This window comes from Glycine max, chromosome 13, assembly GCF_000004515.6.
Source record: "Glycine max cultivar Williams 82 chromosome 13, Glycine_max_v4.0, whole genome shotgun sequence".
Taxonomy (NCBI): domain Eukaryota; kingdom Viridiplantae; phylum Streptophyta; class Magnoliopsida; order Fabales; family Fabaceae; genus Glycine; species Glycine max.
Window position 1 is genome coordinate 32,042,729 of NC_038249.2, and position 25,614 is coordinate 32,068,342.

Consider the following 25,614-nt stretch of genomic DNA (forward strand, 5'->3'; position numbering starts at 1 on the left):
ATCATACTATAACCTATTACACTATCAAATTCTTTCTTTTTCAAGGTATAAACTAGTATCATTGGATGTACACAAAACTTTACTCTTAGCAAATATGTTTGGCCATGGGGAATGATACATGATTCTTCATTAGACTTCCCTGAGGTGATATGGGGTGGACTAGTGATGGTGATGCATCAAATGGCAATGTCCTATAAATGGCTTTATTTTGGCTGAAAGAATATAGTGGTATAAGCTTGTTGGCATCCCTTGGTTGAAAAATATAGGGGTATAAACTAATGGAGTTGTAAAGCCACTTTATTTTGGAATAAGAAACTGGTAAGGACGGCAAATAATTATTTTTAAATTGGTGTGGAAGATAAGAGAATCTTGGGAAGATATGATTCTTTAGAAGTCAAATCATGATGTAGTGGCGTTGTCCCTTAACGGAGTAAATAAAAGGAAATGAATGCCCAACATGGCCATGGCAATAGCAGCAAAACATGATCATCTTTGAATTTGATGTTGATATTCTTAGGATGCCTATCCGCAAGATAAGACATGCCAACCCCACAATGCTGTCAACTCACCAATGGCACGCTCACGCACATGCGCAGAAGATTTATGGTCGTTTACGCCATTTTATTTTGATTTAAATATTTTTTCTTCTTGTAATTTAGTTTTTTTTAATCCTTATAAAATATATTTATTTTAATTTTTATTCATAAAGTATTTTAGACAACATTTTGAATAGGAAAAAAAAAATATTGAACAGTTTAAAAAATATTATTTAAAATATTTTAAAGACAAAAAATAAAATAAAAATATTTTATAAAGATTAAAATGATTTTTTTGATAGGGACAGAAAACTAAAAAAATATTAAATTATAGAGATAAAAATATATTTAAGTCTTATATTTTTATATGAGAAAGTTTATGAGTTAAGTAGGAAGATTTTTTTAAGTTAAAACTAACCTTAAGATTCAATAAATATTTATAAAAATACTTATAAATTATTTACTAATTAAATATTTATATATAAAAAAATGAAACTCAAATTCTTGTGAAACGTGCTTTCTTTTCCACTGAATTAATTTGTTAAGGTCGTTTTCTTTTATACAGTGAAACGTGATTTTTTTCTTTTTCTTTTTTGGGTAGAGAGCCGTAACTGCTTATTGATGATAGAGTCTTTAAACTTTGAATATTATATTTAGAAGTGTATGCTCGTTTTTTCACGTTTGAGATATAAAATTTGTAAGATTTATAATGTATTGTAGCACATTGTTTCATCCAAGGTTAGTAAAATTTTCATGTTGGAATATAAATGGTAATTACAAAATGAGAGCCAAAATCAGTATAGGTTAATCTGTTGTATTTTGCTCTTAAGTATTTATTATACCCTAAGTTACTTTTATTTGTTCTTTTCCTATATTAACTTGAAAGTCTGCATTAAAGCTTGAAGAATATCAACCACACAACAAAAAAACTATAGCGTACATAAAATCAGAAAAAAGATTTGCTACTTTTAACAGGGAACCATGAACAAGTGCTCTCTAGCTTTTATAATAAAGAATGTGGATGACTCCATTTCCTTATTTGATCTTCAAAGCTTCCTACCTTAGCCGATTGGTTCCAGTCACCGAGCCTCTTTGAATACTTTTCATGATAAGCCTTGGCATTCACATGGCTTAAAATTCTCACCAATTTCCCATGTTCCTCATCCACCACCATTTCTCCATCGATGGACTCGTCTCCTTCGGCCAACACTTTAATGCCCTTGATCTCAAATTTTTCTTTTAGAGATGAAGGGCCGTCAGCTAGGACAATGGCACCTAGAATTTCCCCTAAGAATGTGTCCTACAACATTATAAACACAAGCCGTAAGTAACAAAAACAATGTAGAAAACCAAAATGTTAGTAACGTAGTATCATATGATGTATAAAAATTAAATTCAATCTATGGAGTAAATAGTGTATATATTGGTAATGTAAATTTTTTATACTGTTTTTCAGTTACAAATTGACATGTGTGATAAGTGTGTTCATATTTATAATTTACAATAACTATATTAAGAGTCATAATTACTACCATTTGTGTTTATCATGTTGCATTTATAATTTACAAGTTGTATTTATCATATGTATTGTGGTACTTCTGGTACCTGTTTCTAATATATTTTTTTTGCCGATTTAAAAAAATGATTTGTTTGATAGTATTTTTTTTTACCCTGCGTTGCATAGAAATTAATCACAAATTAAACCGTTGAGTAAATATATACACAGTGAAAAGAATTTTTAAACTATCATTCAACTACAAATTGTTAAGTATGAAAATATTTTATTTTTTTATAATTATTTTAAAAGTTATATCTACCATAATTTCTAATTAGTTGTCTGTATAACTTTTTTTTTACATTCACCATACATAAAAATAAAACTCCAAACCTCTATGCTTTTGGTGATATTTTGTTCAAATAATTCTAGAGTCGGTCCAATTCCCTTTTGTTTCAGGCTCAAAAACTAAAGTTATAGCATTGAAGTTATACCATATGGTGATATCTGTGGTGGATTTGCTTCAGACGTTGTAGCCTTAATAGCACACGCTTGGAAAACACAGTTTCAGGTGTTTGTTCTATCCTACGCAACCAGCATAACATATGTGAAAATGAACTTGCTTTCTGTTGGACACTGAGTGGAATGAGTGTGATGTTAACTTCTGATTGAAACACTGTCTTGGCTGCTAAAGGATCCAGGAACATATTAAATTCTGCATATTGGTTGGAAGGAACAGAAAATATATTTCCTTTGTCACAGACATTCCTGCTGATGTGTCCCCCCATTACATAAACCTCCTGAAACATTTTGGAACTATTGTGTCATGTCATTACTGCAAATTATAATCATCTTAGCTACAAATCTTCCCTGACATGGTTAAAACATTCAAGTTCAGGTTTTACTTTTGTCTAATATCTAACTTTCATCAAATTGACATGGAACAAATTTACTTTTTAGGGACTATTCTTACATCAACTTTTGAAATTAAAACTTTAGTAATAAATTTCATTCAAAGGTTAGAAATTAAAACTTCCCCTGTTCAAACCCCAATATCACATTGTATAAAATAAAATCCTCCAACCTTTTATCAAATTTTCACTATATTTTCTACTTCTAAAATTTTAAAACTATTCCACATCTCAAATCCATCACAAGTTCAAAAAAGTTGGATAAAAAAATGAGAATTTGGTAGTTTTAAAAAGAAGAAAAATGATAAAGAAATCATATTTTTTTAATTTTATCAATATAAAGGTTTAATTAACTAAAATATATTAAGAGACTAAAATCACACAATTTAAATTAGAAGGTCTGAATTACTATTATTCTAAAATGTTGTACAAAAGTTGTATAATATAACTTACCTCAATTCTTGAGCTTATGTTTTTCATTGATACAACCTTTGCCAAAGTAGTTAAGGGTCCATTGGTTAATACTGTAATTTTAGATTCTGGTTCCAGTGTTTGCATTATAGACTCCCAAATTTCCATAGCCAGTGGTTGTCTGAGTTCAAGGTGATCAGTATTCTGAGAAGTCTCAAACTTCATGGAATTTTCAAGTGTATACCTAATCAGTCACAACACACCAAATTGTTAGTGTATATCACGGGTAACAATTTTTATTTTCACTCTTATTATACATGTGCTTGTATTTTAACAAATTTTAAGCTCTTAACATTTCCATCAAAGCAAACCTACTCCAAGATGGTAAATTTTAGTGGTTTCTTCCAATATCAAATTCTCATATTATTATTTAGGTGAAAAAACCTTTTTTTTTTAATTCTTTCTTCAGTATAGTTTTTAATTTTACACAAATTCCATCATTTTAGTGGCAATAGTAGCTTCATTTCTCCACATAACCATCATGGTTCCAATAATTCCTTATGCATCATAATGTTGATGAGCACTTTTAAGGCAGAAAAGTAACTTGAAAAGAACCTTCTGGGACTACGTGGCAAATCGCGAGCAAGTCCATAAAGAGTATCAGAGTCCAAAAACCCACCATTTCCATGGGGAATGGCTTTAACATACTTGCAGTTTCCAGCGGTTGGGAATATTGGATCTGATTGATTCATTGGAAAAAAATCACCTAGACCAACTGGGATATCGTCACGACCCATCATGTGCAATAAGTCATAGATAACATCTATTGTTGCGGCATTTGCCCACCCAGTTGGGCTTACGATGATTGCCTAAACCAAAAGTCACTATATGAGTCCATGTCTCTATATATATAAAAAAAGAATAAGTATAATTCAACTCAATAAATCTTGGATTTTAAGTGTCACATAACAAAGAAACATAAGTGCACAAATTACAACTAAAGTAGTTATGCCTTGAATTTAGATTTGACAACCTTCCCTCTCTAAAATTTGTGTTATAAAAATAAAAATATCCTGATTAAGATAAAAGATCATTAAGTGTTTTTTATTTGGGCACATTTTTGTGTGTCAATCTTTAAGTTAATACGGAATACCCAAATAAATAAAAAACAAAACTTAGTATACCTTAAGATTTATCACTTCAACATCAACTTTAAGGAGATAAAATAGAGCAAGAAAATCTCCTACGCTCATGTCCATGTCAAACACAACTGGTTTACCCAGTGTTTTGTTTTGAAAATCTGGCATGTAAGTAACTTCTTCGTAGTAAGGAAATTGTGTAGTGAAGTTGAACCTCCCGGCATGTTGTGGTTGCTTTAGCACCTGTGAACCACCACAATTAAAGAAAAAAATCCAGTTACTCATATCACTTTATATGGTTTGGCTACTCTAAACTGGAGTGACAGATGCACTATTAATTTAGAACATTAATGATTGAAAATTGTGATATTATCAAATATAGATACTTCAAAATGTAATTTAATTACGATCTCAACCATTGATTTTCTAATTAATGATTATTATTGCACTTTATCCTCTAGGGTGCGTATGAGCCAAATTTATTTTACAGACCCAATAACAGTTAGAGCACAAATTATTTAGTGATGTGATTCCTTTAATTATTGTTTTTTTTTTTTACCTAAATATTGTGTAAAGCAAAATTGGAAATGCTTGAGCAAAATAAAAGTGAACTCACATTCAAGAAGCTTTTGAAATATTCTTTGTCAAGCTTACTCCTAACGTCCCTGTTAGGCTTTGCTTTAGTGGCGACAAGTACCTTCACCGAGTCAGGACCATCCACCTCAGCTGTATAACCGTCCTATGTAGCACATTTTGTATAAATAAGCATAAAAATTTTGTTATATGTTCGATTATTTGTGCAATCTTAAAGTTTTAAGGAAAAATAGAAAAGCAAGTACCTGACATCTCCCTTTCCCATTCTTCACAAAACAAAATTTATCTCTAAGCCCTTGTTGAACATGACCACTATGCACCCCGCCTTTCTTTAGATTGAATTTAGGAACTTTGAGGCCATCAAAAAATGGGTTGGAGCCATCAGATATCCCATAAGGTTTGTTCGAAGTAATTACAGTTATGTTCATGTACTCCATATGAGCAAATTCGTTTTCCCTTTTATTTTTTTTATTGGAGTTTCTCATGCTTGAGACCGCTACACCAGATGCGAAAGAGTCCCACATAAAATAACTCTGATAACAATAAGTCTTTATCAATATAAATTCCTTTTTACTCCATCACACAAAAGATATGTTAACAAGTGAAATTATAGGCATGTATGATATATGCAAACGTTATTAAGAGATTACCGTATAGAATTGGTTGTCAAGCTTATCACGAGCCATTTTAGCCATTTTCAAGGACTTGAAACAATATTGTGCTTCATATGTGTCTTGACTTTTTTCAAATTCATTAAAGAATTCTTCATTGATGGGGATTGTGTTTGTTGCATCAAGAGGAACAAGGGTAACAGGTATACCAGAATGAATCACCTAAAATGACATGTACTTTTTGGTCAAGAACCAATCACATCTTTCATTTATCTTTGCATGTAAACATGTCAATCTGAACCTTGAAAAGATTGAATGCTTATTTGATTATAGTTGCCATTAAGGGTTAGTTAAACAATGATGACTATTATTTACTTAAAAATGACATTTATTCAAATGAATTTAAATAATTTTTTTATGCTATAATATAATATAAGTACAAAACTTAAATATAATTATGTGGGTGGTGTTTGTGTCATTTTTCAATCAAAATTAAAGTTTATTATCCATATTATTGAGGTGAAACTCCAATTTTGATGGGAGAACAACACAAACATCACTTAATAGTTGTATATAAGTTTTGTCCATATGAACACATAAAACATTAGTGCCATCATAAAAGACGTTGGAAGGCCCTTTAGATAATATAATGCATGTTAACTTGTTATACATATAGTTTGAGACTGACCTGGTATGCTGCAAAAGGGTCACCAAATATATTGAACTCTGCATAAGGGTTCGCTTCATAATTTGTGAATACATTGCCACGGTCACCACACTGCCCAGGAATGCAAGAAAAGGATGCATTTTTGGGGCAACAACTAGTTGGGTCTGTTGACCTCACAGCACCGCCCATTATGTAAATATGTTGTACATTTTTCTTCAAGTGTGGATTGTTCATGAGAAAAATAGCTATATTTGTTTGCACTCCTATCACAATCAAAGTTATAGGACCTGCAGATATTTTGTCAATCAACACTTGTTGAGCAGTTGGTTGTCCTAAGGGAGTATATTTCCTTATCCCCTAATTTCATGATGGAATCAACAAGAAAATGAGTATTAGTATATAGAATACAAAGTATCAGTTCAAACAAATGAATCAATTTTGTTGTAATGTAATTCTAAACAGTTTCAAGCCAAAGGTAAGTTGTCTAGAACAATTGGTACACAATTATGGTGAAGCTAACATTAACGAACATTATTACTAAAAGGAGAATGTTGGGGAGTTCAATACTATTTTTTTATATTATCGTAAGGAGTTATTATCTATGATAGGTAACATGTTCAATTTGACAATGTATATTATACCTGTGGAAGGAAAGCTTTTCGGATGCCATAAATAGTATCAATATCCAAGATCCCTCTATGGCCTATTGGAATGGCCTGTCTGTATCTGCAGCCTCCTGTCGTTGTCATTCCCTAATTCAATGAAATATTATTTGATCTAAATTTCAATCATGAACACGAATATGATGTTGTATAAAACTTAAAAGCAATTCCACATGTACTTTTGGGGCTATTTTTTAATCAAAATTGAAGTTTCACCTTGGTAATATGCAAAATAAAGGTTTCCATTAAATGTCAACACGAATTACCAATATGAAACTCCAATTCTAATCTATGGCCAATACCAAAAGTACCTATGGAATTGTATCTACATTTTGTCCTATGATGTATTATATGCTCCGTGTATTTCTAGCTACTTAGAGGTTTCCTAAAGAAAATGAAAAGGCCACACATACTTGTTCTATAATTGAAAGATATCCACCCACATTTGGGAGAATGGTACCGTCTGGGAGTATTCCACCCTCACCTCCCATTCCAACTGCTATGTCATCTCTCCCCATCATGTAAAGTATGTCATAAACTTGATTCACAGCATGTCCGACATTAGTCCAAGCATTTGCATTGATTGTGACTCCCTACAGATGTTGGTATGAAGACTCAAAACATCACAAAATTCCAATCCCTGAATGGTAAAGAAATGCTTAAAATGGTTCACAACATAACCATCCCCCAAGTAATGCCATATATGCAATGTCAGCTTCATAAGATCAAATTGTGTGGGCTTTACAACACATGGAGACGAACAAAGTACTACTACGTATTGATAGCCTTTTTTTTTCTGAGAGAAATATTGATATCTTTTAAAACACACACTTATGGCTTATCCAACAAAAAGAAAGAACACACACTACACACTTTTTAATATGACAATTCCTTTATTAAGCCAACAGAAACAACAATAAGTTTTGCTTGGAAAATAGAAATGATTTCAACCAAGGAGTAAATGATTCAAGCCAATCAGTAAATGCTATGATTCACAGTGAAAAAACTCAAAAAGGAGAAGGAAATAAAGGCAAGATTAACATGTGTTGCTCAATTTGCTTTGGTTCGCTAACCTCCAATTGAAACTCTGATCTGTTGAGCTTCAAAAGGTAGAGAAGAGCAAATACATCATCAAGATCAACATCCGTATCCAAAAGAATTCGACGAGGCTTGGCCGCCACAGTAGTTACTAACATAATGAATACCACAGCTACCCATACCCTCATTGGAAACATTGTCTCCACTCCAAGTGCAACCCACCAGAATTCTCTTATGTTCAAATACGTAACAGAGAATGACAAAGATTCAGAAAGAGGTTTGATGAAAATAGTAAAGTAAGAGTCATGAAAAGCATGCAAAGGAGAGAATTCATGTATTGTGTGGAGGAAGTGAAAGGCACGTAAAAAAATTATAAGGAGGTAGAACTAGAACTAGAACTAGAACTAGAAGTACCTTACTGGCTTGTTAGAAAGTAAAAATGAGAAGCAATTTAATTTACGTGTTCATTGGTTTCGTAGTGCATAGAAGGATGAAGAGACAGAGAATTAATTAATTTATGGAAAATAAATATAAGCTGAATGAAAGAGTATAGTAGTAAAATTGGGGTGATTCATGATCTGAGTTTAAAGACCAATGCTATTTTATTCCATTTTTTTGGTTGAATAACGTCGTTACTAGTGTACTTGTTGCTGTTTGGTCTTCCAGAAAGGACGAGAATGGAAATAAAATAAAATAAAAACTATTTTATTCTTATCTTTGCGTTTAATTTTACCGTTTAATTAATCATGTTAAAGCGGATGATTTTGACTTATTGATAAAGCAAAAAAAAGAAGATAAACAAGGAAACAGATAAAAGAAAAAAAATGAAGGAGGAAGATACCAACACACACAGCTTTGGTGCTGTAAAGGATGATACAGTGAGCTTAGCTTGGTTGCTGCTATTAGTGGTGATGGATCATGGTGGCTTAAAGATGGAACGTTCCATTTTTATTTTGAGTGAAAAAAAGGGAATCAGAGAAAGGACTTAGTTATTGAATGGGTCCGAAAGAGAGTGTTAAAGAATGAGAGTGACAAATGGTGATGATAGAAATTGAAAGGATACAAATGGGTGAGAGCTGTGTGATGATCTGTTTGTGTTCGTATGTATGTTTTGGTGTGGAGAAAAGAATGTGCTCTGTGTAGTGTAGTTGAGAGAGACAGAGGGAGAGAGATAGTCAAATAGTAATAATACTTTCCATTGCAATTTTTACAAAATTTCAACACTTTAATATTATTCTATTCAATTAAAATCTAATTTAGTGAGACAACATGCAATAACTATATTCCTAATAACTAAAAGCGGTTGCCCGAGTATCAAATGCTATGCTAGTATTGTTATATATAAAAAATAAAAATAAAAACAGTGTGCTAAATGGATGCCTTTCTCAGTGGACGAAATCTCTATTATTTTTCAACTAAAAAAGGAAAATAATTTTCTTTACAATTTGGTCAAAAAGTGAACGTATTTTTATAGATGCAATAGGGCACCGGCACTACTTAGCATATTCTTGCCACCATATGTAGAAATTTTGCCTAAAGATGTTTTGTGTGCTCGACCTAAATTCTCTTTAGCTTTTAAAGTCAAATGACTTGAGTGGAGGCAGCGAAACTTACTGTTTGCTTTTTAAAGTTGAGTTTTAATAAATTAGCTGATTTTTCTTTTTACATATAATAATAAATTAAAGACTTGACTGTACTTCTGATCCTCTCCTTTTTTAATTTCATAATTTGTGTTCCCTTATTTTAAAATTGCTCAAATCTAATCCATCGGTGGCAAAAATTCACAAAAAGGTTTTATGGTAAAATTTGAATCCATAGCCTCAAACTTAGTACATACTTTATGGTAGAACTTGTTGGGTTTGTCTTCACCAAAACTTCTATTGTCATGTTTTGGAAGATTTTCTGTTTGCATTTGTCTTAGAATGTTGTTTTTTAAGTACAGGAGGTCATGATTTACACCATAAAAGGTTGTTCTGCTCACCATCGGTTTGCTTAATTAGCAAATTCCATAGCCTCGCTAGCTCAGCAGCACAAGAGGTCACAACTCGCACGGACACATGTTTAAAGGGAAATTAATATTAATAGTCTAGCAGATTCATTTGTTAAGCATAGATTAGCCATGCGCATGGGGAAATGTTGTTAGTATTTTTAGGATAAAATATGTTTTTAATTTTCAAATTTTCATATAAAATAATTTAGTCCATAAATTTTATAAAATAAAATATATTTTAAATTTTTTCTCTCAATCCAATATTATAAAACATGCACAAGTTGGAGAGTGCTTTCCAGATACCAAAACCATTTTTTTATAACGTTAAATTACAGTTCGAGAACTAAAAATAAAAATATATTTTATCCATTTTTTTTTATTTGCTTACATCTCGTTGTTGACACTCTAGAGCTTGATTTTAGCGATAGCTATTTTGGTTTTTTGGGCTATTAAGCTCCTTTTTATCATAATTTTTTTTTGTCAAAAAAATAAAAAAATTTAAACGAAATCAAAATGGTAACATATTAACTCAAATAACTAAATTAAATAAAAGAATTAAAGACTAAAGTACAGAAATTATAATCTTGCAAAAGTATAATGAGTAGAAAAGCTTCAAAATTTTAAAATTTTGAATGACAATTACCCACTCATTTATCACTTTATAAAAAAAAGTGTATTTGGTCATACATTTCACAATTTTGGACCATACATTTCATATCCTATGAGATATCTGTGAGCACCTGTATTCTAGTTGGCTTACACAGAAGTGCCAGTAATATTTACAGAATTTCTAATGTATTTATATTTTATTTAAATCAGCACATGATAATTTTAAGAAAAAATACATCCGATTTTATAACAATTATCTGATTCAAATAAATAATCCCATGTGTAAAAAAATCCATTAAAAAAAACTAATCTTTTAAATGAATGTCAATTCAAGTGACTAGTTCTAGCACCCAGCTAAGAAATACCCTGAGTCACTACAAAAAAGGTGCTATGCTTTTTGCGACAAATGACTCTCTTTAGCTTGGGTCAAACCTCGCTTTTGTCCTTCATTAACCGCTCTTGAACTTTCCACACGTGAAATGTATATAACATGCATCTTTTGGGGTTGAAGAAATAACTATGTTTTTTCCCCTAGCTTAGAGAATGTCTCCTCTCAATATACTGGATTAAAGTTTAATCTTTGCGTAATATAGTTTATCTAATTTTTTTTTACAAAATAAGACAAATTTTCCGGCTAAAATAAATAACTATATGGATTGTGAATTCATGGTTTGGAAAATTAGACCAAATTGAACAAAATATCAGTTAAGTAACTAGTTGGGGAAATCCAAAGCAATCTTATTTTCAATCAGCCGGTCAAGAATAGACTAAAATTATAACAAATCAATATACGGGCCGATTTTTAAATTTTGCATTATAAGAGAACTAAGTAAGAACACCATATGTCCTTATAATTATTTGAATATTAATTTCTTATATTTTTCTACAAAATTATAATTGATATGTGACAATCAATGTTCTTTAAGAAAATATTTTTTATAGAAACCAAAAGCAAGACTATTTAATTAAAATTATTTAAATTTAAAATATCATTACCGTCTTTATCTACACAATAAAATTATATATATATATATATATATATATATATATATATATATATATATATATAACCGTTAGTTTGCGATAAATCACGCAAGATATTTTTGTAGAAAGGCATTGCATTAGTCCTACAAAGTACAAAATATGTGTTACATTGTCACTAGGACCACAGACCCAATATGTGTTACATTGTCACTAGGACCACGTCACTAGGACCACAGACCCAACTGACAAAGTATACACGTGAAAGGCTTGGCATATACTAGGATGAAGTTTAAAGTGTGTGACCCCTCTCTAGCTTCTTATCTATAAACCAACACGCATACCCTGCTTTTTCAAACCAATAGCTTGAAATGAATTGGAACCTAATGGATGGATGGATCCATTGACTCCCCCCCCCCCCCCCCCCCCCCCCAAACTGAATATTATTTTATATTATTAAATATCCAAAACTTAATCATAAACCCTTTTACATAAACAAAAAATGGCTTAGAATTAATTGAGTGATGTGTACCATCTTATTATATCCTCTCTCTTTTTTTCATATTGGATATCATTGTTCCATCTTCCATGAAGCTTCCTTCATCCAATGAGCCTTTCTTTTTTATATAATGATCAATGGGGTTGTTGAATGTAGGGCATCACACTCAGGAGCCCAATTCCATCTGAATCATTATTCCACACACCACAATGGAGGTTAAAGTTGACCTATTGAAGGTAATTAATCCCACGCAAGAGCCTCAAAAAAGAGGTATGGCACACACTTGCATGTATAATAATCCGAGAATGGACTCTATGACTTAAGGTTGTACACATACTATTATGGTAGAAAATGATTACAAGTAAGAAAACATTGGCCAATCAATTTGAAGGAGAATGCACTTTCAGTGTGTTTTTGGATTAGATAATAACTTAAAGGGGTCATCCAAGAGCATGCTGGAAATCATGAATCTTCAAGGCACACACGAGCATTTAATAAGGATGGCATTTCTTTTAAGATGTGTGTGAATGATCCACTTTAGGATACAGATAAAATTCGGCCCTTTATATATAATCATGCTATTTAATTATCAAGATTCGTTTTTCATGCACTCATAATAATAAGTCAGTGTTCTCCTCCGTAAGCCGATCGACCCTATACATTGTGGGCATGTACCATGATAACTCATTTTCAAACTCTGGCACAAAAAGTCAGATCCAACCACCAATAGCATGCCAAGATGTTGTAGCTATTGTTGATGTGCTGAAATAATAAGTCTTGGTCTTTAGATCATGTTTAAGCAGATAATGCTTAAATAGGCTTTTATAAATGATGCATACTTACGAATTGCTTCGATATAGTCAAAGATGACACTTTGAAAAGGATGAACAGAGCCTCCTGCCAAAAGTCATTGTTAATATTTAAGGTCAATTACCTGGATTTGCTGGGTTGAAATCTCAGCTGAAAGTGGTATCCAATATTTATAAATTGGGGAGTACGTTATCCAATGCACAATTATTTTCTAGAGAGATCTTAACTATTTTTTATTGGAGACAATCCTACTTACTGTATATCCAAGACTTAAACATGAGATAACTGTGGTTCAGTTAGAATAACTTCATGTTAGATAGGAAAAGAACATGGTTGAAGAGGAAAACAAAGCGGGAATTAAAGCTGAGTTGTAGCTTGAGTTCATACTCAACGTAGACATTAACAAAATTGGAAGTGGCAGAGAAGAAAGGAGAAAAAAATTGTTGATTTAGGGATTTTGTTTATTATTGTTGTTGATTTGGGGATTGTGTAAGATCTTGGTGATTTTTTATTATGACAAACTGGAGGAATCATTTTTAGTAGTTTTTAACCTTCAGAGACTATTTCATACCTGATTAAAAGCTCTATCAATTATTTTTTTTACAGTTTTTAACGGTCACAAAATGAATCACCACAAAATATAAAACAAAATAATTAAATTGATTATGTCATAATTTAAGGGAGAAGAAAAAAAAAGTTAAAAGGTTTTGGCAAGTCAAATTTTGGTTCAGAACCTAAAAATCAAATTTTAAAAAAGTTAAAGGAGTAAAATTATAATTAATCCAAAATAATTTAATCATATAAAAAGTAAATTAAATAATATTATGCAATAAATAAAAAGATTAATTATACTTCTGATCTCCCATTTTTAATTTTTTAATTTTGATCACTTATTTTAAAATTGAACAAAATTCTAGTCCATCCATGGTGGAAATATAAAAAAAAAAAAATACTCAAGTTAAAATTTGAACCCAAGATCTCAAAACTTAGTGTATATAGACTTTCATAAGAAATTAAGAATCATTAAATCACTTAGCTTGATTAAAATATAGTGAAAAAATATATTACCTATAATCACTATAAAAAAAGGTGCTTTTTACATTGGTGTTTCTAAAACAATTGTAAAGAACCGTTTAAAAAGTATGACGGAGAACCAAAAATGTACATAATTTTTTTATCAGCAAATATTAATTATTAATTTATTAACAAAGAAATTTGAACCTATAATTTATTTCTATCTCCCCCCTTTCTCCTTTACCACCAAATCACATTATATCTCATTACATAAATTTGTTATTACTAAATAAATAATATAATATTATAAAATCAAACAAACAATTAATAACTTATATTTTTAATACTATATATCTTAATTATCACTTAATCACTTTGTATTAAATAATTTCCTCTTTTATAAATAATTTTTATTTTTAATCATAACATTTTTTTTTTCTTTGGATACTTTAATGATTAACCACTCTCATTAGTTTAAGACGTACACCAAGCTTAAGGATGACTCCATTTCCTTCTTTGATCTTCAAAGCTTCCTACCCTAGCCGATTGGTTCCAATCACCAAGGCTATTTGCAAACATTTTATGATAAGCCTTGGAACTCATATGGCTTAAAATTCTGACTAATTTTCCATGTTTCTCATCTACCACCATTTTGCCATCTATGGACTCATCCCCTTGGGCCAAAACTTTAATGGGCTTGAGTTCAAATTTTGCATTTAGATTTGAGGGGCCATGGCCATTAGCTAGGACAACCGCACCTAGAATTTCCCCCAAGAATGTGTCCTACAACATTATTATAAACACAAATCGTAAGTAGCAGAAACAAATTGTAGAAAACCTATGTCCTTTTTGTCCAATCACAGGAAATAAAAGATTAGTACTGAAGTTTACCATATGATGATATCTATGGTGGATATGCTTCAGACGTTGTAGCCTCAATAACACACGCTTGGAAAACACAGCTTCAGGTGTTTTTTCTGTCCTACGCAACCAGTGTAACATACTAGAAAATGAACTTGCTTTATGTTGGATACTAAGGGGAATGAGTGTGATGTTGACATCTGATTGAAACACTATCTCAGCTGCTAAAGGATCCAGAAACATGTTAAATTCTGCATATTGGTTGGAAGGAACTGAAAATATATTTCCCTTGTCACTGACATTCCGGTTGATGTGTCCTCCCACTACATAAACCTCCTACACATTTTAGAAGAGCTATGTTATGTCATTACTACACATTACAATCATCTTAACTACATTTCTTTCATCACATGGCAGAATGTTAAGGTAGAATGAGGTTAGAATATTCAATTTTAGTGTTTACTTTTGGCTAAAATATAACTTATATCAAAATGACAGGAACAATTTTCTCACTTTTCTATGGCTACTCTTGCATCAACTTTTAAGGCAATTATCACTTTTCTATGTTATGAAACTCTCACTTTTCAATATAAACTTTTTTCAAAATAAATCAGCTAATTTTTTTTAAACTTTTTTTCTTTGCAAAACTTATCAAATTAAATATCCAATTTCTTCTAAAAATAAAAAAATTCAAAACTTTTCCTTTTCAAATTCTAATGTCAATTGTATAAAACCATTCATATTTTAACTAGTTTTTTTTACTGTTAAACTTCTATAATTATTTAGACCTCAAATTCATCATAAACCTTAAATATTGGATTAAAAAAAGAATTTGAGAATTTTTAGATAGAAGAAAAATGACAAAAAACTCAAATTTACTTAATTTTAAAAATAAAAGTTAATAGGCTAAAAAAATTAAGAGATTAGAATCACACACATTTTAAATTAAAAAAAAAACACTTATTACCACTATTCTAAAATGTTGCAAAGCAAATGTATAATGTAACTAAATTACCTCAATTCTGGAGCTTATGTTTTTAACCGATACAACTTTTGCTAAAGTAGTCAAAGGTCCATTGGTTAATACTGTAATTTTAGATCCTGTTTCCATTGTTTGCAATATGGACTCCCAAATTTCCATGACCAGTGGCTGTCTAAGTTCAGGGTGATCTGTATTTCGAGGAGCCCCAAACTTCACAGAATTTTCAGATGTATACCTAAGCCACATGTTAATTTGTTAGAGTTTATTATAGGTAAAAAAAAGAGAGTAAGTTTACAAGCATGCCACTTGAATAAAAACCATATATAACAAACGTACCCAAGTTAAAAGATGCATTGATATATAATAATTTTTTATACTAAAAAAGTGCAATATCATAATTTGATGGATTGTATTATTTCAGTTTTACACCATTGTATTCACTACTTTCATTTCATAAGGATTGACTTCTTACACAAACTACATATATAGTGAGTCTTATGTAAGAACTCAAAAGGTGAAACTTATGCATGAATACAGTGGAAGAATAATAGTACTCTTTTTAGTAGCAAAATATAGGTTTCTTTTTTTCATATAGCCATAATAATTTCAATAATTTTTCGGGCATTATAATGATGATGAGCACTTTTAAGGAAAAAAAGTAACTCGAAAAGCACCTTCTAGGGCTACGTGGCAAATCACGAGCAAGACCATATAGAGTGTCAGAGTCTAAAAGTCCACCATTTCCGTGGGGAATGGCTTTAACATACTTGCAATCTCCAACAATTGGAAATATGGGGTCTGACTGATTCATTGCAAATGCATCACCTAGACCGACTGGGATATCATCACGACCCATCATGTGTAGTAAGTCATAGATGACATCTATTGTTGCAGCATTTGCCCACCCAGTTGGGCTCACAGTGATTGCCTAAACCAAAAGTCATTATGTGAGTCCATGTCTTTGTGCAACAACATATAAGTATAATTAAAGCTATAGTATAACTCAACAAATTAATAAATACGAGCTTTCAAGTGTCACGTAACAAGTAACATAGCTTAACAAATTACAACTATAGAAGTTATGCCCTGACCTTAGAATGTACAATTTTTCTCCTCCCTTAAATTTTTAGAGTAATAATAATAAGATCAAATGACGTATTTAATCCTTTATCTTATTTATTTAGTTCAATTTGATCCTTAATCTTTTAAAAAGTTTATTTTGATCCTTTATTTTTTTAAATAGGTTCACAATAATCCTTCCTTCTATGAAAAATTGACACCACTAATAATTACACATATTGACGACTAAAAATTACTAAAAATATGTTTATCAGTTTCCCTTCTTCCTTCCTCTTCTTCTACCTGCACACACCAAAATCTTTCCTCAAATTCCTAACTCCTTTCTAGTATTAGTACTATACCTCCACGTGGTGGGACGATAGCCACAATGGCCTATGAAGGGGTCCAAGAAGAAGCCAAAGTCGCCAATCATCATAGCGCAGGAGAGCACCAACATGCTCCATGCCTACATACTTGAAGTTGACAACGATTTATGGCACCGGTTAATTTTTTACTTTTGAACTATCAATTTTTTGTGGATTTGTTAAAGGGTATATGTGTGCGCCTGTTATTATAGTTTATGGATAATTTTAAATGCTAGACTTGAGTTGTTGTGGTTGTCATTAAACTAAAATGATCTATTTTGAATTTGCAATAGATGACATGTTGTGGATCATAAAACTTTGAGATTTAAGAAGAACAAGAAATATTATTAGGGTTTTGGGTTTGCAATGGAAGAAGGAGAGAAAGAGGAGGAAGGAAAAGGAAGAAGAGAAGGAGGAAGATGAAGAAAAAAAACTCACATTTTGTAGTGTTTTTTAACCGTCAATATCTTTATTTTATTAACAGTATTAACTTTAGATGAATGAAATGAAAAAATAATTTTAAAACAATTTAAAAAAATAAAGAATCGAAATGAATTTTCTAAAAGAGAAAAGACTAAATCGAACAAAAGAAATAACATAAAAGATCAAATAGGTTATTTGACTTAATAAAAAAAACTTATTAAGCTAAAAGATTTTGAAGAGTTTTTTTTTAATTATATAAGCACATTTTCCATGTTTTTGTCAATCTTTTAAGTGTAGAACACCTAAATCAAAGAGTGAAAAATTTAAATACCTTAAGGTTTATCACTTCAACATCCACTTTAAGAAGGTAAAATAGAGCAAGAAAATCTCCTACACTCATGTCCATGTCAAACACAACATGTTTCCCTAGTGTTTTGTTTTGAAAATCTGGCATGTAAGTTACTTCTTTATAGTAAGGAAATTGTGTAGTGAAGTTGAACCTCCCAGCATGTTGTGGTTGCCTTAAAACCTGTTAACCACCGAAATTAAAGCAAAATTCAGATACTTGTATCATTTTATAGAATTTGGTTCCTTTAAACTAAAATGATGGTTGCATTTTAGAGAATAAAGTGCACTCACCATTGATAATTAGAACATTAACGATTGGGATTGTAATAAAATCAAATATAAATATTATAAAATCTAAATTAAGTTAACTACAATCTTAACCATTGATTTTTTTTAATTAATATTGTACTTTATATTATCCTATAAAGTGCATAAGAGCCAAGCCCTATTTATACGCCCAATAACAGTAAGGGCACATAGAATTTAGTGGTGTGTTTCTTTTTAAGAAAATATCTCATAAAACAGAATTGAAGAGGTTTGAATAAAATAAAAGTGAACTAACATTCAAGAAGCTTTTGAAATATTCTCTGTTAAGTGGGTTCCTAACTTCCCGGTTAGGCTTTGCTTTAGTGGCAACAAGTACCTTCATTGAGTCAGGACCATTCACCTCAGCTGTATAACCGTCCTATACAGTAAATTTTGTAATAAATAAACACAAACATTTTCTTATATGCTTGAGTATTTATAAAATCTTAAAGTTGAGCAAGGAAAAAGAGAAACAATTACTTGACATCTTCCTTTCCCATTCTTCACAAAGCAAAATGGATCTCTAAGCCCTTGTTGAACATGACCACTATGCACCCCATCTTTTTTTAGATTGAATTTAGGAACTTTGAGGCCATCAAAGAATGGATTAGAGCCATCTGATATCCCATAGGGTTTGTTCGAAGTAAATACAGTTATGTTTATGTACTCCATATCTGCAAATTCATTTTCCTCTTTATTTCTTTTATTGGAGTTTCTCATGCTTGAGATTGCTACACCAGTTGCGAAAGAGTCCCACATAAAATAATTCTGTTAACAATGAATCATTATCAAAATGAGTTTCATTTTACTCTACTAAACAAAAGATATGTTAATAAGTGAAAATCGCAGGCACATATGATATATACAAACATTATTAAAAGATTACCTTATAGAATTGATTGCCAAACCACGCATCACGAGCCATTTTCACAGACTTGAAACAATATTGTACTTCATACGTGTGTTGACTTTTTTCAAATTCATCAAAGAATTCTTTAGTGTATGGGATTGTGTTTGTTGCATCAAGAGGAACAAGGGTAACAGGTATACCAGAATGAATAACCTAAAATGACATGTACTTATTGGTCAAGAACCTATATCTATGAATTTATGTCCGCATATAAAGACATCAACCTAACCCTTGAAAAAGTTGAATGCTCAATTCATTATATTTGACAACAATAATTAAACAATTATTACTATTATTTACTTAGCAACGACATTTATTCAAAATGAAATTGAAAACATTAACCTAAACTTTGAAAAAACTAAATGCTTAATTGGTTACAGTTGACAACAAGGGACAATTAAATAATGATGGCTATTTACTTAACAATGTCATTTATTCAAAATGAGCTTGAATATTTTTTATGCTCTAATGTAATAATATAAATAAATAAAGCATTAATGTCATCATAAAAGATATCAACGCATGTTAACATGCTAATAACTTCTCCATATAGTTTGAGCTAACCTGATATGTTGCAAAGGGGTCACAAAATATATTATACTCAGCATAGGGGTTAGCTTTATAATTTGTGTACACGTTGCCGCAACCATCACATTGCCTAGGTACGCAAGAGGTAAAAGCATCTTGGGGGAAACAACCCGTTTGGTTTCTTAACCCCACACTACCACCCATGATGTAAATGTGCTCCACATTTTTCTTTAGGTGTGGATTGTTCATAAGGAAAATAGCTACATTTGTATGCGCTCCTAACATAATCAAAGTTATGGGGCCTGTAGATATTTTGTCAATCAACACTTGTTGAGCAGTTGGTTGTCTTAAGGGGGTATATTTCCTTCTCCCCTAATTTCATGATGCAATAAAAAAAACCAATATTTAGACTACAAACAATTGAAACAAATTAATCAATTCAACTACAATGTAATTGTAAATAGTTTCAAGTCAAAGTTGTTGCAATGCGGCTAATTGTGAACAAATCAATCAATTAATCAATGTGATTGAGTTGGTAATTAGAACAATTAGAATACCATTATGGTGACATTGACTTGTACTTATTATTGAAGGACAATTAATGTTGGAAAGTTCAATTTCTATAGTACTATAATATGGGTAATTATACTAAAGGCAACATGTTCAAATTGACAATATTTATTATACCTGTGGAAGGAAAGCTTTTCGAATGCCAAAATTAGTATCAATATCTAAAAGCCCTCGGAGGCCCATAGGAATGGCCTGCCTGTATCTACAACCTCTTGTTGTTGTCATTCCCTAATTCATTGAAATGTCATTTGATATAACATATCAATCGTGAATAGAAACATAATGTATTATTGTATGCTCTATCTATTTCTAGCTACTTGGAGGCTTACAAAAGAAAGAAAGGAAAAAGGTGACACATACCTGTTCTATAATTGAAAGATATCCACCTACATTTGGAAGTATGGTACCATTTGGGAGTATGCCACCCTCACCTCCCATTCCAACTGTTATGTCATCTTGTCCCATCATGTAAAGTATGTCATAAACTTGATTCACAGCATGCCCAGCATTAGTCCAAGAATTTGCGCTGATTGTTACTCCCTACAAACGCATGCATAAAGACTTAAAACATCACAAAATTCTAATCCTTTAATGATAAAGAAAATGCTCAAAATGGTTCACAATATAACTATTTCCCAAGTTATGTCAAATGTGTAATGTCAACTTCATTACATCAAATTGTGTTGGTTTTACAACACTAAAAACAAACAAAGTACTCACAACAAGAAATTTGCCATATATATCCTTATGAACACTTATATAGGGATAGTCATTAAATTTGTATGTATAGAGATATCATATACCTACAAACATACAATGGGTGAGTTTGGTTATGCTTTTTTTTCTAGGAAAAAAAAATACTTATTTTATAAAAAAAAGTATTTGGATAAGCGACTCGTTATTACTTATGAAAATAAGCAAATGCGAAGCGAAGTTGGTGAAAACAGGGAGCTTGATTTAATGAAATTTTGGATGTTTTTAAGGACGAGTTTACACAGCAGTCGATTCCACCTTTCTTTTGTCTTCATCATTTCTGTTAGAACAATCGTGACCTATCTCCAGAAGTGTTTCTCTTCAGATAAGGTTTATGGAGTGTGGGATCTTCATGAAAGACTTCAAATCTTGGTGCAAATCTTCCAACACCCCATGGAGGCGCTCCACCCTGCCATTCTCCATTGCGCAAGGTTTGCATCTGGCGTGGCGAGGTAGAGGTAGATCTGTACTGGCAGTCATGTTAGTGAATGACTTTGGCAGGTGGCCCGGGGAAAAAGAGAAAATCTGATTTCAAATTTAATCACATTATTTTCCCCTAAATCTCAGAGATCGCATATCATCCTCGTCGTCATGGAGAGCATCGAACGACCTCACTCATTATGAAACCAAGTGTTGGTGCCGATTTCTTCTATGAAAAGGAATCATTGATTTATTGGTTACCATTTTACTATACGTTTTCACAGAATGCATCAAACCTGGGGCCATGTATTTATGGTTATATCGTTGTCTTATGGGGAGCTTCGTGGCATCAACTACAAGATTTATCTTTGGCATTGTGGGGGCCTTTGTTGTAAGATCCTCGCTTTGGTGGATAGCAAGGTTGGGATCCTCAAAGGTTTGTTATATGATACAATATTTCTCTGGTGTTGATTTATTTGAGAGGAGGGACTCTAGATGGTGTAGACATCATATGATGTGTTTAATTTGTTCATATATTCATAGTACGTGGTGGAAATTTTGGAGGATAAATCACTTTTTACTTGTATTCTTTGTGAGGGAGAAGATATTTCATTTATGTTTCACATTGTATCCTCTCTTTAATGAATTTATTTGCTTATCAAGAGTGAGAATTAATCAAGAAAAGAAATAAATGGGAAGGTATGAACAAAGTGTAACAAGTCTTTGGTGTTGTTAATGAACTACAATGTGTACGTTTCAGCTACCTGATTATTAGCTTAGCTTGTGTCAACGCATACTATGAATGAAATGGAATTTTATAGGGTGTTTGTAGTTCCTATCAATTTAAAGCCATTATTTTATGTTTGTAGTTCCTAATTTTATTTAACCTGATGTGTCTCTCTTTAAGTTTACTTCTTCAAACTTCAAAGCTGAATCGTGAAAAGTGAAACATTAATAGTAATACATAAATTGTTTGAAAGTCATCATAATTACGGCTATCCTAAGCCCACCTTAGTTGTGGTGGATAATTGTGGGAAAAGAGAAGTGTGTTAAAGTTTCAAGTAGTGTTATGATAAAGTACATAAGGGAGGATCAATTCTCACCTTATAAGTTGATTTTGTAAGGTTATTTTATACTAAAACTTGCATTATAACATGGTATTCTAGCTTATCTTAAACCCATTGGTGGGTCACTTGTGTTAAGGCAGTGGACAAAGAAAGGTGTGTTGAAGTCTCACATTGATTAGAGATAATATTATGATAGAGTATATAAATGAGAAACATTCATCATCTTACAAATTAATTTTATAGGATTGAATTACGTTAAAATTTGCGATGTAATAAAGATTACATATTCCAAATGATGTAATGTAATGTTCTATTACTATAACATTACTTTTATTTATCAACAAGTGTTTGTTTCTATTATTATATGTAATAGAAGTAGGTTTTGAAAATGTGAGTATATATTACATACACCATAAATGTATGGCTCTATGGTTATACCATATTGAGATACAATAAATAATTTATCTTAAATATTGCTAATATTTATTTATATTTATACAAATAAATTTTGAATCCATTGCCAAAATTTAGGGATTATAATCAAGTTATCTAAGGAAACTAAGGGCTCGTTCGTGTGTTGTTGCATGTTTTTGGTTTTTAGTTTTTCAATGTCATTTATGGAATAAGATGTGTTCAATAAAATTAGAGCTAAAATAATTTTTAATTTAATTTCAAAATATTTTTGTATTCATTTTCAAAATCAAGAAAAAGGAATTATGAATTTAACTTTTAGTTTTAAAAAATACACTTTCACTGTCACCACCACCACCACCATAATCGTCGTCACCAACACCATTTCGTCACAATCACCACTATTGTTGTTGTTGTTATCACCATACCACCATCAGTATCACAACTATCATAATTGATGTTGTTGTTATTATCACCATGACAACCTCCCCCACCACCATTCTTCCACCATTGTCATCATTGTTGTCACCACTCTTATTGTTGTTGTCGCCAATGTCACAATTTCTATTGTCACCACCATTAGTGTTATATATCTTTGTTATAATTGTTATTCTAATGACTGTGTTATTTTCTTAATATATTTATTTTTGTTGTAAAAAATATATTTTTTCAAACCCTTTACTATTTTTAGAAGTTTTAATTATTTATTATTTTTTATTATTTTTATGTGTTGATATTTTTTTATATTGCGTTATTTCATAGTGTGAAACAAGATAAAATTAAATAATTGATTATTCGTCTTTGATTTGCAATAACTTTTTAGAAACTAAAAACAAAACAAAACTGAAACTAAAAACTCAAAACTAAAACAAGTTTTGATTTTTAAAAATTTAAAAACTAAAAACAAAAAATTACCTTGAACGGGACCTAATTTTATGATCAAGTTATAAAAAATAAATAATATTTTAAAGTTGTTTAAGGAAGATAAATTAACTAATAGAAGTTTTTGTATTTTTAGATGAAATTTTATTTCCATCTGAAAATTTATGGATATTTTTTAGATGAATTTAGGATGAATTTGAAGTTTAGAGATATTTCTCATATGAAATCCAAGGAAAAATAAAAAATATTTCAGCCAAGTAATGAGTAAATCATTATTAAACTTAATCAGTGAAAACAATGATTCGTGGTAAAAACAAACAAACAAAAATAGAAGGGAACAATAAAGGCCAACATCAACGTGTTGCTCATCAGTTTGCTTTGGACTACTAACCTCCAATTGGAACTCTGATCTGTTGTGCTTCAAAAGGTAAATAAGAGCAAATACATCATCAAGATCAACGTCTGTATCCAAAAGAATTCGACGAGGCTTGGCCATCACATTATCCAAAGCAACTCCAAGAGTTGTTAACATAATCAATACCACAACTACCCAAAACCTCAATGGAAACATTCTCCAGGGTCAAAGAGTGACCAGAATTCTCTTATGTTCTAATGTGTAATAAAGAATGAGAGAAAGATTCAGAAAGAGGTTTGGTGAACATACAAAGTCATGAAAAACATATTTTGTCTGGACAAATAATAAAAAATGATAAAGATTAAAAAAAATAACATAAAAAGGTTTTATGTATTAACATTCATAAATTTATTTTGTCTGTTTGCACTAGCATATTTATTTGTCTACTGTACAAAATTTATACAAGATTATAATTTATTAAGAAACTGTCAATTATTAAATTACAACATTAAAACTGTACAGTCATATTAAAACTGTACATGTACAAAAAGTCAATATAATTAATAACTTCATAAAGTATATCTTACACCAAATCAGATTTAACTCAGTTTGGTTAAACACACTATTATCTTACACCAAAACTAATAAATATAGTATGTCTAATAATCAAATACTCACTATCTCATTATAATTGTGGTGCAAAAAGAAAAATTAAGTCTCAAAATAATTATTATTTTAACTTTTTTTAATATAATAGTAATTACATTAAAAAATAAGTTTTTTAGTAGTGATATCTCTTATAATATAAATGATGGACAACAAAAAACTATCAATGAATTCATGAAAATAAGGTTAGTTTTATAAAATTGTCATTTTTTTATCTATTTGTTAGTTTTTCATTATCTGTCAAGAAACTTTGGATGATGATGATTATGGAACAGGAATAAATATAACAATTTCAAAACAAATTAAAGTCAAACTTCAAGATTCAGAAGAAAAAAAAAAACCTTAAACTAACATATTGATTCTATAGCATTTACAAATATATTTTTTACAAAGAGAAACTGAAATACATGAAGGTGTATTTGATGGAAAATATGGTTGCTAGCATGGAATTGAGATGCCCTTGCTAGGAGATCAGCAATGTAATTAACTTGTTGCCTTTTATAAGGAGATAAGTTTTTGTACATACTATCTCTTGACCTATAATTATTTTAAACAATAATAAAATACTCATTTTGTTTCCTAATGTAAGTGTTACGTAAGAAGAAAATTTAAGACGATACTCATTGAAAAGTGTACCAATTCGTTCAAGTAATATTTTAAAATGATAAGATTGAGTATTGTTTCTGTAAGGATTTTGTTTGTACTCAAGATAGTGTATACCCAATTTGTGTGCAATTAATG

At 30.8% G+C, this 25,614-nt stretch overlaps 2 protein-coding genes across 11 annotated transcripts; both read right to left on the minus strand.

Moving 5' to 3' along the window:
- Positions 1-1,318: 1,318 nt before the first annotated feature.
- Positions 1,319-9,226, minus strand: LOC100819333 (uncharacterized). Of its 10 annotated transcripts, none has more exons than XM_006594394.3 (13): positions 8,906-9,224; positions 8,100-8,295; positions 7,470-7,619; positions 7,006-7,116; positions 6,386-6,721; positions 5,737-5,919; positions 5,332-5,619; positions 5,109-5,231; positions 4,538-4,735; positions 3,969-4,222; positions 3,396-3,597; positions 2,526-2,831; positions 1,319-1,836 (listed from the first exon to the last, which is right to left on the minus strand). In XM_006594394.3, exons 2-13 carry the CDS (start codon positions 8,259-8,261, stop codon positions 1,540-1,542), a joined length of 2,610 nt encoding a protein of 869 aa, XP_006594457.1. In that variant the 5' UTR covers positions 8,262-8,295; positions 8,906-9,224; the 3' UTR covers positions 1,319-1,539. The 10 variants fall into 10 exon arrangements, with proteins under 10 accessions (XP_006594457.1, XP_003541646.2, XP_014621223.1 ...); XM_003541598.5 differs by having other exon boundaries at positions 7,440-7,619; positions 8,100-8,293; positions 8,906-9,223; XM_014765737.3 differs by having other exon boundaries at positions 7,440-7,666; positions 8,906-9,222.
- A 5,233-nt stretch (positions 9,227-14,459) lies between these two features.
- On the minus strand, positions 14,460-24,423 carry LOC100819865 (uncharacterized). Its single transcript, XM_026124951.2, has 12 exons — positions 24,244-24,423; positions 20,680-20,859; positions 20,437-20,547; positions 19,786-20,121; positions 19,198-19,374; positions 18,792-19,079; positions 18,568-18,690; positions 17,989-18,186; positions 16,485-16,738; positions 15,844-16,045; positions 14,859-15,164; positions 14,460-14,750 (listed from the first exon to the last, which is right to left on the minus strand). The coding sequence occupies exons 1-12, from the start codon at positions 24,421-24,423 to the stop codon at positions 14,460-14,462; spliced, it is 2,646 nt and encodes an 881-aa protein (XP_025980736.1).
- Positions 24,424-25,614: the final 1,191 nt, after the last annotated feature.

Bases quoted from the DNA above. Each gene is read 5' to 3' on its own strand.
- LOC100819333 (XM_003541598.5), bottom strand. From the start codon at position 8,261: ATGTTTCCAATGAGGGTATGGGTAGCTGTGGTATTCATTATGTTAGTA. The intron at 5,232-5,331 runs GTACTTGCTTTT...TGTGCTACATAG, and splicing joins ATGGGAAAGGGAGATGTCAG to GACGGTTATACAGCTGAGGT. The intron at 4,223-4,537 runs GTATACTAAGTT...CTTTTGGTTTAG, and splicing joins TTGAAGTGATAAATCTTAAG to GCAATCATCGTAAGCCCAAC.
- LOC100819865 (XM_026124951.2), bottom strand. From the start codon at position 24,423: ATGTTTCCATTGAGGTTTTGGGTAGTTGTGGTATTGATTATGTTAACA. The intron at 20,122-20,436 runs GTATAATAAATA...TCATGAAATTAG, and splicing joins GAAAAGCTTTCCTTCCACAG to GGGAGAAGGAAATATACCCC. The intron at 14,751-14,858 runs GTAAACTTCAGT...ATAATGTTGTAG, and splicing joins ACCATAGATATCATCATATG to GACACATTCTTGGGGGAAAT.